Raw genomic sequence first — 12,286 nt, forward strand, 5'->3', positions numbered from 1 at the left:
TTTCTCCCCGTTGACACGACAACACATAACCAGTGTTTTCAGAAATCTCCACTTTGGCCGGAATTTTTAGAAATTATCGTTTTCTGAGATAAAAAAAGGGTTTTCGTGTAAATGAGAGGCCAAACCGCGTGGAAATATCTGTGTTTTCCCTTCGTGTAAACGGGGCCTGATATTAACCGAGCTGCAAGTTGTGTTTGAGGGTGTCTATAGTGCCTTCTTTGTACTATTGCGGAAGTTTCAGAATGCTGGCTCCATTTGCATGCTTATCTTATAGTTTTTTCCTATCTCACTATTAGGAATGTTCCTCTTCCCGTGAAGCATGTCATTTAGGCCTACATGTAATACTGGCACCAATGTTGGTAGAAATCTTGAGATAAACACTTCCACAAAATTAGACTTTTTTTAATAATATTTAGGAAAAACAGGAATAGGCTAGGAATAAAATTATTCAATTAAGTGAATAGTCGGGAATAGCCTCCACTCCAAAAATAAACAAGATAACACCTTTGGCCAGGATTTATTTGTTTACATTAGCTGTAGGATCAATAGGTCTAATTAGTGAAGCTTCAGCTTGACGCTCCGTTTTCCCTTCGAATATCCAATTTCCACACTGTGTGAAGTTATATTTTCGATTTGGCAAGTAGCCATTACTAATAATACCAGTACTCTTTGGCTGGGATGATGAGGCATCAGACAATCAAGTCATTTTAGCCTGAATACATGGGTAAGAAGCACCAGAGCAGGTTGCTAGTACCATGGACAGTATCAGAACGATAACCTGTTGAACTAAATGGATGTGGTAGGCTACACCACGGGATGCATCTGCAGACCACTGCCACATAAATAAAGGTAAGACGAGATGTTTATTGCTTATGATTTGCTGGTGCTGTGGCGAGGTCTTTTGTGTTTTATCACTCAAGTGGTCGGCTGTTTTAACTTGCAATTGATCAGGCACGTGCAGAGGGGGGGGCTATGGGTGCCCGAGCCCCTGCCCTTTTCCCTCTGAAGGACCAAAGTGCCCTTTTGAGTGGTAATTTAAATTTTCAATGCTTTGTAAAATTACACATGAACAATTAAAAATTAACATGGGAATAAATTATTCGAGAATAAAAATGTCTAAAAGTAATAATCGAGAAGTAAAGTTTGTACTTTGTAGCCTCGTTTACCGGCGCTCAGTGCGCAGCTGCCGCTGGGTGACGTCATAGGCTATCAACGTGACTTTTCACCTTTGCCTGCCTGCGCGATGCGCTTGTTGTTTTAAGAGACGGTACAATGCAGGGTAAGATCACTACAGAGTCAGACACAGACAGTTGTTTCCAAAACCATTAAGTTGATAATGCTAAATAAACTGTAACAGTTATCTCGTTTTGTAGCGTCATTTTGAAGTATAGGCCTATGTTTGCCAGCAAAAGCTTTTCAACAAGCATCGTTTTAACTGACTGTGAAAGTGGCTACCACTCGGTTTATTTTATATAGCTTACCAGCAAACCTATCTGGGAAACCTTTTGAAATTGCAAAGGGAAAGCATACATTGTTATATTGAATCTGTATAGGCTACTCTGTAGTAACTACGTGGCCATGGCCACATGACATGGCCAGTGGCGGTGGGTCAATAGAGGGCGCCAGGGCGCTGTCACACCATATTTGTACCGGGTGCCACGTCATCCCGGTACAGACCCCCCACAGTAACAGACCCCCAGTCTATTACTGTGCCAAACCAAAATTGTTGATCACCAGCCGCCACTGGACATGACAAATCCGTTTCATGTCTACTCTGTCTCAGTGTCTCTGACAGTAGTGGTTTTTGCATGTGCCCTTTTTTGAATTTGAGCCCCTGCCCCTCAAAGGGTCGCTGCACGGCCCTGCAATTGATAGTCGGTGGAGTCAGTCTCTTGTTGACACAAAGTGACTTTTGGTCATTCTTGCTTTGCTTGAATTCTGGAATAATTGTGGGGGGGAGTTCATGAGTTTTGGACAGAATGCCTGATGTAGGCTAGTTTTGATGGAATGCGTGTTGTGAATTGAGAACAGCCAGCTCCTGATGTGATACAGCGTTCAGCTGTGCAACAATTTTGTATACATTTTATTCCTTAGTAATTAGCTACATGGTTATGCCGTCTTTCAGAACCTTTCATTACCGGCACTAAAGAGAGAAAAAAGAGTGCATCCTCATTGTACCCAGCACTTCTAAAAATGCACTTCCGAATGCGTCTGTCCCCAGCACATTTCAAACCAAAATGACGCCCATGAAAACAACCCAATTGACGGCAGCTCCTTTGCAGCCCACGTGTTTTGGAGCCATGAAGAGTAGAGGGGGCTGGCAACCACCATAGCAACCATGAGAGGCCCATTGAAAAGAAAAGACACCCCCCCCCTCCTCCTTGACCCGCCTCTCTCCTCCTCATTTGCATTAAAGCTACAGACACCGAAATGGCGCGTTTGGGGAAAGCTCAATGTGCGACCACGGCTGAATTTCGGGTACTTCTTCAAATACTGTGTTAGGGACCCACTAATATCTATATTAAAGCATCCATAATGTAGCATGCCATGGGACCATTAAAGGCAATTGCATCATCGGATGTACAGTATACTCTCTACCATGTCTAATCCTTCATGCCCCATGAACCATCAAGCTATCGGATAATTCTAATGTTTGCATATGCAAATATATATTTTCAGGGAACCACAGTTGCACAAATAGTTGTTGGATTAGTTGAAGGCTACTCTTGAGAATAAAAAAGCAACCGCAATTCACAGGGGATCTGAGCCTGAAGGGAAATGTATTTGTAAGTACCAGTGCCTTAATATGAATCAAGTTATGTCTTTGTATCTGTACAATAATAATATATATGGTATGATACATATTTGTTGGAGATGGGCTGCATGCGTTTGGTGGTAAACTTTGCAAGGCCAAATACATTTTGCACTTCTTTCCTCAATTTTTTGTTTTCTAAATCCTTGAATTTATTTTGTCAGCAACAGTGAAAGCATAAGCTGATAACTAATTTATATAATGTTTTCAGTTATTTATTTTAAAGGAAGTACCATGTCTCTGTCTTTGGTTCTGCTGCTTCTTCCAGGAATCCTGTCCACGGAAGGTATGGTGAAACGTAAAATACTAACTTGAACTATGTAGTAGACTGATATTGCAGTTTAGTTTTAACAGAAATATAAATGTATTGTTAAAAACAACATATTTTTCTATTGGGTTCAGCAACCATTTTCTTTTTGTTACATAATTGCAAAAAAAAGGACCTGTGATACAATTGTTCTTAGACATTTATTTTTGTTTGGTTGTTTTGCCTTCTTTCTTTTTTCTGTAAAGCACTTTGTAACTCTGTTTAGAAAAGCGCTATATAAATAAAGATTATTATTATTATTATTATCATTATTATTGTTATTATTATCCCTTTCAGTGTTTACATTTTTGTTTCTGTCTCTGTGTTCAGTGTGTGTGAACATTTCAAATGGAGTTGTGGAGATGAAGTTACTGGACCTCGTCGTCACCGATGAAAGGGATGATAAGCTCTTCAACTGCATGTACAAGGAAGAGCCCTGCTACATCAACTGCACCAACATGTTAAATGGAGAGAAACTGTTTTACAATAACTCAAATGCTTGTAGCCAAGTTAGTTCTAATTGGAACATCACCGCTAATTTCGACATAGGTCCAAGTGAGTATATGGAGAGAGCTGTTCAAGCTCTTTGTTTCACCTTCCTTCTTAGTTTATCCCTTCATCATCACATTGACAGAATAATATAGACAGAATATCTATATTATTTTCTCCACCTTCCTCTCTGTTTTTTCCCCTCCCAGATGTGACTTGCAGAGTAACCGCTTGCACTAGGAATCAGTCCGAACTTCTCCTGATGAGCGTGAACCAGTCAAGAAATGGGATGGACCGTATGGTGGAGATACACCTATTACGACTTATGTGCTCTGACCTATTTTCAGAAGAACAATATCTGCAGACGCTTTTCTTAAAGTAAGTTATGGACATTCACAATAAAACAAGATCATAAGAATCTTTTTTGTCTTCATATAAGAAACGATAAAACTATAAGACCCGACCCCAAGGTTTGGAGACACTGGTATTTGTATGTTCATTTGCTTTGCTGTGCTGTGCTACAGAGTAGAGCTACAATTAATCCACCTCATCATGAATATGATGAAGGAGCAGGGAAAGTACGTTCCGGGAGAGATGCACCAATTGGACCTGAAGTACATGGTGTTCAACATCTTCCCCATTGGTGATAAAAACCTCAACCGCAATGAAACCATCACCGGCAATGAAAACCCCAACGACAATCTCATTGAGGTTTCTCAGGTACCGACGGATTAAGAATTGTGTACATAGATATGACATTCATTTGGACATACTTTGTTTAAACAGAACAATGTGATCACTTTTTAATGCACTGTGTTTATAATAATGCAATAATTAATAAGGCAAGAATGATTATGATGATTATATTATGGTTATTACTGTGGTAAACTACTGGGTAATACTTTACAATAAAAGTACAAAAATCCCCTGGGGGTATCGGCCAGGTTATTAACAGAGGTTTAGGGTGAGGGTTGACTTCAACATATACGATATCAAATAATGAATAATTTAACATACATCTTGAGCACCGTTAGCAAATTATCGACAGACAGTTAACTGTTAATTCTTCGCTAATTGTAAATGAATGCATATTTTTGCATTTACTAATGCTAGATGGTCAAATTATTGTTCCCTTATTATAAAGTGTTACCAATAACTGTATTTGAGGGAAACATTTATAGTGTGATATAAACACATTTTATGTGCAATAAAATGTAGTATGTAAATGTAGTGTTATAGGGTTCATTGTATGGGGCTTTGGAGCAACAATCGTTGCAGTGTGTTTTGAATAAGCCTATGTGTTGATGAACCTTTATATTATTTTGTGTGTCTACGGTATGCTGGAACCAAATGTTACCCAATAGCCGGATAGTGATCCTTCAGTGTGGTTACCTGAAGACGCTCTGGGAAAAATCAAGGAAGATAGGAGGGTTGTCAATTTGGTGAACTACCAGTCGACACAACAGTTTGAAGTAGGTTTCATCTCTGGTTTCAAAGGTCATCCAGCTTTTAGTTATTGTTTTATTAACCAAAATGTGTGATGTGTCAAAATGCTGTGTTTTTCATGTAGCTCCATAAAGATGAGTTCGTTTCCATCGTGACCAGGATCGAGTTCCTAGGAATGCATTCGCTGTCAAACCTCAAAACCCCAATAGAAATTACCTTCGATATTCAAAGCAATGTAAGTCGCACGTACATTAATCGCAGTTGAAATTATTTAATTTGATTAAACTCTCAAATAAATAGTTTTAGCTTGCTTAACATGGCTATAAGGAACTCTTTATTCTGCTATGTTGATTGTTCCTTCATTTGAATGTGAATATAAGAGAAAAAAACGTTTAAATCGTTTTCCAAAACAGATTTCGCAGATGGATAAGGAGGTAGAATGTCGTTATATGGAAGAAGAAGAAGGTGGGTATCTATGTCCACTTTGACTGTAATAACAATAGAGGCCAGTGAATATATTTCTATCCTTATGTGTTTCCCATCTAGCAATAGGTATGTGTTTCTGTCTAGCTTGTGGGATTTGGAGAAGAGGATTTTGTTTTAATGCTTTGGGTTCTCAGCTTCAATATCCAATGGAATTTATTTCCTGTGTGTATTTCACATGACTAATGAGTGTTGTACGGTTTATCTCTTCAGGCTTCACTTGGAAAAATGATGGCTGCAAAACTTCTCGGAATGCTACTGTGGTCACTTGCAAGTGCAACCATACAACAGCCTTTTCTGTGCTCTTGGTGAAAACATTACAACATGAAGTTGCAATAGAGAAAAATACCCATTTTCATATGTTTACCCTCTCTGATTTGTGTAGATTTTGAGGTGAACCAGACATTAAAACGAATCTTGTGATTATTCTTTTTTTGTTTTTTATCTGACGGACCAACAGGTTCACCCTTCGTCATCTATTCCGGCAGAACATTGGAAAATTTTGTCCTACATCAGTTACATAGGCTGTGGCCTTTCTGCCTTTTTCTCCGCCCTATCCCTCATGATCTATGTCGTCACAAGGTAAGTTTTCATATCTTCATTATAAAAGATTCACGCAATGTTCAGGGCTTTTAAGACATGTCTAGGTGAGGCAAGACTAAACCACACCAAACATGCCTGATGACCTTCCCCATCATCATCATATCCATATTAGGCTACTTATGATCCTGGCTCTTATTTATTCACGTGTCAAACTATTGTCGATCACAAAAATGTCACAGAAGGATGAATGCCAATCTGTTAGGCAGGGCTTTCCCTCTTTATTTATCCAGACTATAATTGAAAAACAAACAAACAAATGCAATCATTCAATGAATGGTTGACTGTTCATTGGGGATTAATGGTGACACGAGCATGCCTTAGCAACCAAAAAAACACTGAAACCATCAAACAGCACACAACACACAGACAACATCAATGGACAGCACCAAACACAGACCTATCTCCACTAGGAAGCCGAGAGAGGAACCGTCTATCTTCATCCATGTGTCCCTGAGTGGGGCTTTGTTCCTGCTCAACTCCTCCTTCCTGCTGACCGAGTGGGGGGCGAGGTGGAACCCGGGCTGGGTGTGTGAGCTCATTGCGGCCCTCGTACACTACTCCCTGCTGGGCTCGTTCAGCTGGATGGCGGTCGAGGGTCTGCACCTATACCTGATGCTGATCAAGGTGTTCAACACCGAATACAAGCACTACCAGCTGAAGCTCTCTCTGTTTGGCTGGGGTGAGTATAGAACTGCGGAATAACCTCAAACGTCAGAAAGCAAAGGTGCTCTTTAGGTATGGTATGAGAGATGGAAAGAGAGAGTGTGAGTAAGGTTTTGAAGATAAATAATGAGGCGAATATGCCCTACGTTAAGGCCTTCAGAATTTTGGCATTCACACACCTGTGAAGGAGACAGTCAAGATGCGAATGGACAGGCAGGGTGGATTGCTTGAAACAATCAGGGAAGCGATGCCCTGATCGGCCAGAAATTAGCCGGGAGCTTTCTATATAATTTGGGTTGACAATAATTCCAAAATGATAGCAATTAAATCATACCTACAGCACCTTTAACTATAAATTAACATTTGATTATTTGGTTGATTTGGTTGATTTAATGGTTTTCATAACCAAATTTAATTCATAAACCTCCTCCTCTTCTGCATTTTTTTGTGTGCGTGACATCAACTTGCACTCTCTCGCATTGGGAATTTTCAACCATAACTTGATATGTTTCTGTTCCCCCTTGTATTAAGTCTGCTGCAACACACAGAGTCTCCTCTCATCCACCCGGCCATAAACCTTAAATTCCCTGGAAGTAATCATACCCTCTGCTGGCTCCCACAAGTCACCCCTGACCAGAGTGCCTTTGGAGCCACAACCATGAGCATACGGATCAGAGATAACGGAGCTTACAGAAAATAGTCACTAAACTGAGTTTGTCTCTCCTAGGAATCCCTGCTGTCGTCGTTGGTGTAACGTGGAGTTTAAAGGATGTAAAACAGATTTATGGCTCGTCAACATTAACCATGCTTGACAGCAACCAAACCACTAGCATGTGAGTGCACGCACGGTGGCAGAGGAGCACATAGAACAGAGGGCAAGCTAAGTGGTTTGCACTCTAAAAGCCAAATTCTGAATTGCATAATGTGACGTAATGACCCACGCTGTAGGACTTTACCTAAGAAGTACAGTTCAGCCTTTCATCTTCACATTTAAAACGGCAGTGACCCCCCCCTCCCCCCATGGACTGGTCCAACTGGTCCCCTTTACCACCTCATGTTCTGTTTCCACAGCTGCTGGATCAGTGACATTACCTACCTCTATGCAACTAATGTGGTGTACTTCAGCCTGGTGTTCATCTTCAACTCTGGCATCCTGCTGATCGTGGCAGTTCGCATCTGCTGCATGGTGACCACTCCGGCCAGGAAGGGGTTGGGATGGCGAACCGCCACCACTGTGGCGGGTATCACCTGCCTTCTCGGGGTCACATGGGGTCTCGCTTTCCTGGGCTCAGGATACGTCAACCTCCCCATCCTGTATCTCTTCTGCATTCTCAACTCAACACAAGGTCGGTATCCGACTTGGATGATTTATTTCAGTGAAAATGCCCTTGGTTTGATTTATCTTGTCTCTGAAGTGTTTTTTGTGTTTCGTTTTTAATCCGTGTGCGTGGTTGTGTGTGTGTGTGTGTGTGTGTGTGTACCTTGCTCTAGGTGCCTTCATCTTCTTCTGGATTCTTGGCTTAGCCAGGATTGAGAGAAAGAGAGCCTTGGAGGCCAAGAACGCTTCAGTCTCTATAAATGATTCCAAAGTCACTAGTGTAAAGTGAACCTGAAATATATACCTTTATATACGATTTGTTATTCAAACAATAACCTTTTTGCAGAACCTGCAATTTTTCTATATATAGCTTTAATTTCTTTATCTTTGAACCATTTAAACAAATTATTTTATTTTTTGTAGTATTTATAGGTATAATCTCATACCATTCAACATGAATAAAGTATAATGTTATCATTAAACATGAATAAAGTATAATCTCATCACTAAACATGAATAAAGTGTAATCTCACCACCGAACATGAATAAATAGTCAATAGTAATAGAAAACATTATTTGACAGTCTGACGACTTGTGTTAAATATTAGCTTTAGGTGAACCGACTCTATCGGATTCCGTTGACATTTTACAATATTCCCAGTACATCAAAAACAGGTGCTTTCCGTCTAAATTACTGCGTTGAACAGACAGCAGCAGGATAAAAAGAAACACATGCTCCATGCTCTAATCGCTTTCAAAAGACGGATGAATGGTTGCATGTAATCAGCCAAGGCACGGAACTGCCAAGGCTGGATGCTGGCTTCCATTGTATAGGGGCAACTGGCCATGACCTTGACATAGTTTAATCTTTTTCTTAGAGCAGACTAGTGATAATGAGGTTACTACGTATGACTGGGAACAACATCAGTATCAGCAAGCAATCCTCACAAATTAAACTTACAAAAAAACATATATTATATAATATTAAGGTATTTGCATAATAATGAGGTATCTTCGATAATGAAAATACTTAAAATACACAAATCAACATCCATCAAAATGTACTTGTTACAATTTTTCGTTTTTATTCTGATTGGCCCCTGCAACAAACGAAAAGTCCTCTGAAGTAAGAGAACCACTTCCTCCTCCGCTTCTTCTTCTTGGGTTTTGTGGCGACCGGCTCCGTACTCTCCAGTGGGAACAAACATCCTCTGGAAGGCTCCCACAGGAAGCCAGGAGAGCTGGGTCTTTCAGAGCCAGCAGTTCCTTCACACAAGAGAGAAAGAAGGCATTATTTAGCTTGGCTCACAAATAGTGCACAGCTAAAAACCTAATGTAGAAGTACTCACTACATTACTACCAGTTACCCAATAAGAACACCCAAAGTAAGGCAAAGTATACTTCAGGCAAGTTTGTTTTGTTTTTCACGATTGGGATTTAGAATTTTTCATGAACAGAAATGTGCATGAAAAACAAACAAATTCTATTTGCACAAATGCAAAGTACAAATGCAATTCAAACTTCCTCAAAACGTTGCTCTGGAGCTGCAGCACCGGCCGCCTGGTGGTGCACAGTGGAAGTGCAGCGCAGGTATCCACGGCCACCCCAGGGGTGTTGTTCAGGATGCGAAGGGTGACTATGGTCAACTGGAGAAGGGTGCATAGTAAATGACCACATCAATAGAGGAACCCCATGCAATAACATGGTTCTTCACAAAAACATAATATGATAGGATCGGGAATTCTCGTCTCAAAACTCGCTGCATTGATCCCTCACAGGACGATGTAGGTTGTGATAAAAAACGAAGGACAATCTAGGGTTGTCATATTAGATGACCAACCTCATATAAAACATATAGCTTAGGTAAGATGAGATGGCTACTTTATTCATCTTACATGGACATACACCCCCTGGAGGTCTTGTGGACTCAGCGCTTGGCCACCAGAACGGTCCACAGGAGGCAGCTTGGGCACCAGCTGAACCCGGAGACCCTCCACCAGCTCAGATTCAGAGGCAGTTAGAAATTATAATTTCAACACTCGCTGTTTACCATTAAATGATAAGAATCGAATAATAATCTAGAAATACATCAAATGAATCAAGACCTGTCCCTGCTGATTAGTAGACTCATCCTCTAGAACCATGTGGCGTTGGAGGGGCAGGGAGGAGAATGCACCTGCCTCCCTCAGAACACACCTCGGGTCCAGGGTCTGCTCCAGTCTGTCCGGCACACCCTGGACTACCGAGAGAGGACATTTACATTTGGTTAAGCGATGTTTAATAGGTGCTTTTATTGAGAATGACAAGTAAGGCTGGAAACAATCAAACCATCCAATAACAATTGGAGTAGCTACAACATAGTGGGCTAAGGAATGAAAAGTCAAAGTTTTGGAGTACAAAAACTACAGTAGAGTACATTTCCACCTGAAATAATTATCCGTTGGTCATTATCAGTTGGTAGCCCTGTAGTTCTATGAGACACAAACAGGTAGATATCTCGAGAACCCTTTGTACAATTTTGACACTTGACCCCTCTATTGAAAGTTTGGGGCAGATATAACTGAATGACACGAAGCCAGACACTTGCAAATACACCATATGCCCACCTGATGGCGATGAGGACATGTATTTTGATTAAAGGCGATTGAAATATTTCATCAGAAACGTTCTCTTAGTCATTGATTTTAAACACCATGTTAAATTGCAAAATTTAATTAGGAGGATCCCATTAGGAGGATGTGGTTGCGAAGGCATATCTCTCCACTGTCTCCACCTGACTCTGGATGTTTCCAAAGTTGGAGGGTGAAGAGGTGGAGTTAATAAACTGTCCTTTGACGTGGGAGACCGCTGGCTGGAGCTTCTCCAGCTCATCTTGGGGTTTCCTGCAGGGCCATTCAGGAGGCACTGAAGATGGCAGACAGAGGAGATGTGGTAGCAAGCAGACCAGATTTCCTGTAAATCGTGTCAATAGTATTTTTGGATTTACCTTAGTTTATTCTTTCAAACGTTTTATTGATATATAGCAAATATGCTGGAACGGTTCTAGAGATAGGTAAGGTTTATCCAAAACGGCGTGCGGTTATTTCAGTTGTAGCCGACCATAGCCTCTCCACTGATTTTTTTTTTATTATTTGGTTAAAAAACAAAAGCTCAGCGACTCTGCACTTTAATCATGGGAGGGATACTAGTTGAATGTATATCGTTTTCAAATGAGATTGGAAAAAGGAAAAAGGAAACTTGATAGGATATTTTTTATGTCATTACAGAGTCTAATATTTGCTGCAGCAACAAAAACAAAACAATGCTGTTGAAATTGAGATGTGAACAATGTTGTCCTAACTGATTTACTGTCATTCATTCATTATACAATATTAAAACAGCTTGCCTGGATCTTGGCTTTGCTGCAGTAACAGATTACCTGTCAGGAACAACCAAAATACACATTTCAATAAACAGTGTGTTACGTTCCTATGTATTTGTGAGGTTTTGGTTTCCCCCCATTTCTGTTTTTCTTTCCCTGTCGTTTGTTATAGGACCAAAATGATGACTGTTCGGGTGTCCCAATCCAGTCTCACGGAAATACGTGACATTGTCACGTCACGTCATTTAATCTATTCATTCGTGATCTGGGACACGTAGGCTAATTTCATTTTTTTCGTGCCAAAAGCACTAATTTCTACTCATTCTAAAAATAAGAGATGAAGCTCTACCTTTTTCCCGTAGCGGTTTGCCTACAGAGCAGCGCACCTGCATTAAATAGGCCCTATATCCGTGAATTTTCACAATTTCTCAGAATCAAAAGGTGAAAGTAGAAACGGGTGGCGAAAAGTTGTCATATTGTTAGAAATGTGGGCTTTTTTGGCACGAAAAATTGAAATTACGCGTCCCACGAATGAATAGATTAAATGTCGTGACAGTGTCACGTATTTCCGTGAGAGTGGTTTGGGTGTCCAGCTTGAATGATTGGTGGAGGCTAACCAACTCATGTTCGTGCATGATCACACAGGCACTCTTGTGTCCCTGCTGTTAGCTGTGCACCTTCTGTGGTTTGTTGCCACGGTGGCCATTGGTCAAGTATTCTTATTCAGTAGGGACTGTAGTAGCTGCCCACATGGAATGACCACACAGGATGCAGAGAGATTCGACAGGTGTTCGACTTTAATTC

The 12,286-nt window shown here is 40.7% G+C and overlaps 1 protein-coding gene across 3 annotated transcripts; it reads left to right on the plus strand.

The window, feature by feature from the left end:
- The first annotated feature begins 1,127 nt into the window (after window positions 1–1,127).
- On the plus strand, window positions 1,128–8,687 carry LOC130403914 (adhesion G protein-coupled receptor G3). 3 transcript variants are annotated; one of them, XM_056608448.1, is made up of 13 exons: window positions 2,222–2,786; window positions 3,024–3,098; window positions 3,450–3,674; window positions 3,818–3,986; window positions 4,133–4,328; window positions 4,973–5,080; window positions 5,179–5,289; window positions 5,477–5,519; window positions 5,751–6,119; window positions 6,551–6,819; window positions 7,531–7,636; window positions 7,875–8,149; window positions 8,295–8,687. In XM_056608448.1, exons 9-13 carry the CDS (start codon window positions 6,100–6,102, stop codon window positions 8,408–8,410), a joined length of 786 nt encoding a protein of 261 aa, XP_056464423.1. In that variant the 5' UTR covers window positions 2,222–2,786; window positions 3,024–3,098; window positions 3,450–3,674; window positions 3,818–3,986; window positions 4,133–4,328; window positions 4,973–5,080; window positions 5,179–5,289; window positions 5,477–5,519; window positions 5,751–6,099; the 3' UTR covers window positions 8,411–8,687. The 3 variants fall into 3 exon arrangements, with proteins under 3 accessions (XP_056464421.1, XP_056464422.1, XP_056464423.1); XM_056608446.1 differs by lacking the exons at window positions 2,222–2,786; window positions 6,551–6,819; window positions 7,531–7,636; window positions 7,875–8,149; window positions 8,295–8,687 and adding an exon at window positions 1,128–1,279 and having other exon boundaries at window positions 5,468–5,519; window positions 5,751–6,017; XM_056608447.1 differs by lacking the exons at window positions 2,222–2,786; window positions 6,551–6,819; window positions 7,531–7,636; window positions 7,875–8,149; window positions 8,295–8,687 and adding an exon at window positions 1,130–1,279 and having other exon boundaries at window positions 5,751–6,016.
- Window positions 8,688–12,286: the final 3,599 nt, after the last annotated feature.

Source organism: Gadus chalcogrammus, chromosome 14 (assembly GCF_026213295.1).
Source record: "Gadus chalcogrammus isolate NIFS_2021 chromosome 14, NIFS_Gcha_1.0, whole genome shotgun sequence".
In the NCBI taxonomy this organism is placed as follows: Eukaryota; Metazoa; Chordata; class Actinopteri; order Gadiformes; family Gadidae; genus Gadus; species Gadus chalcogrammus.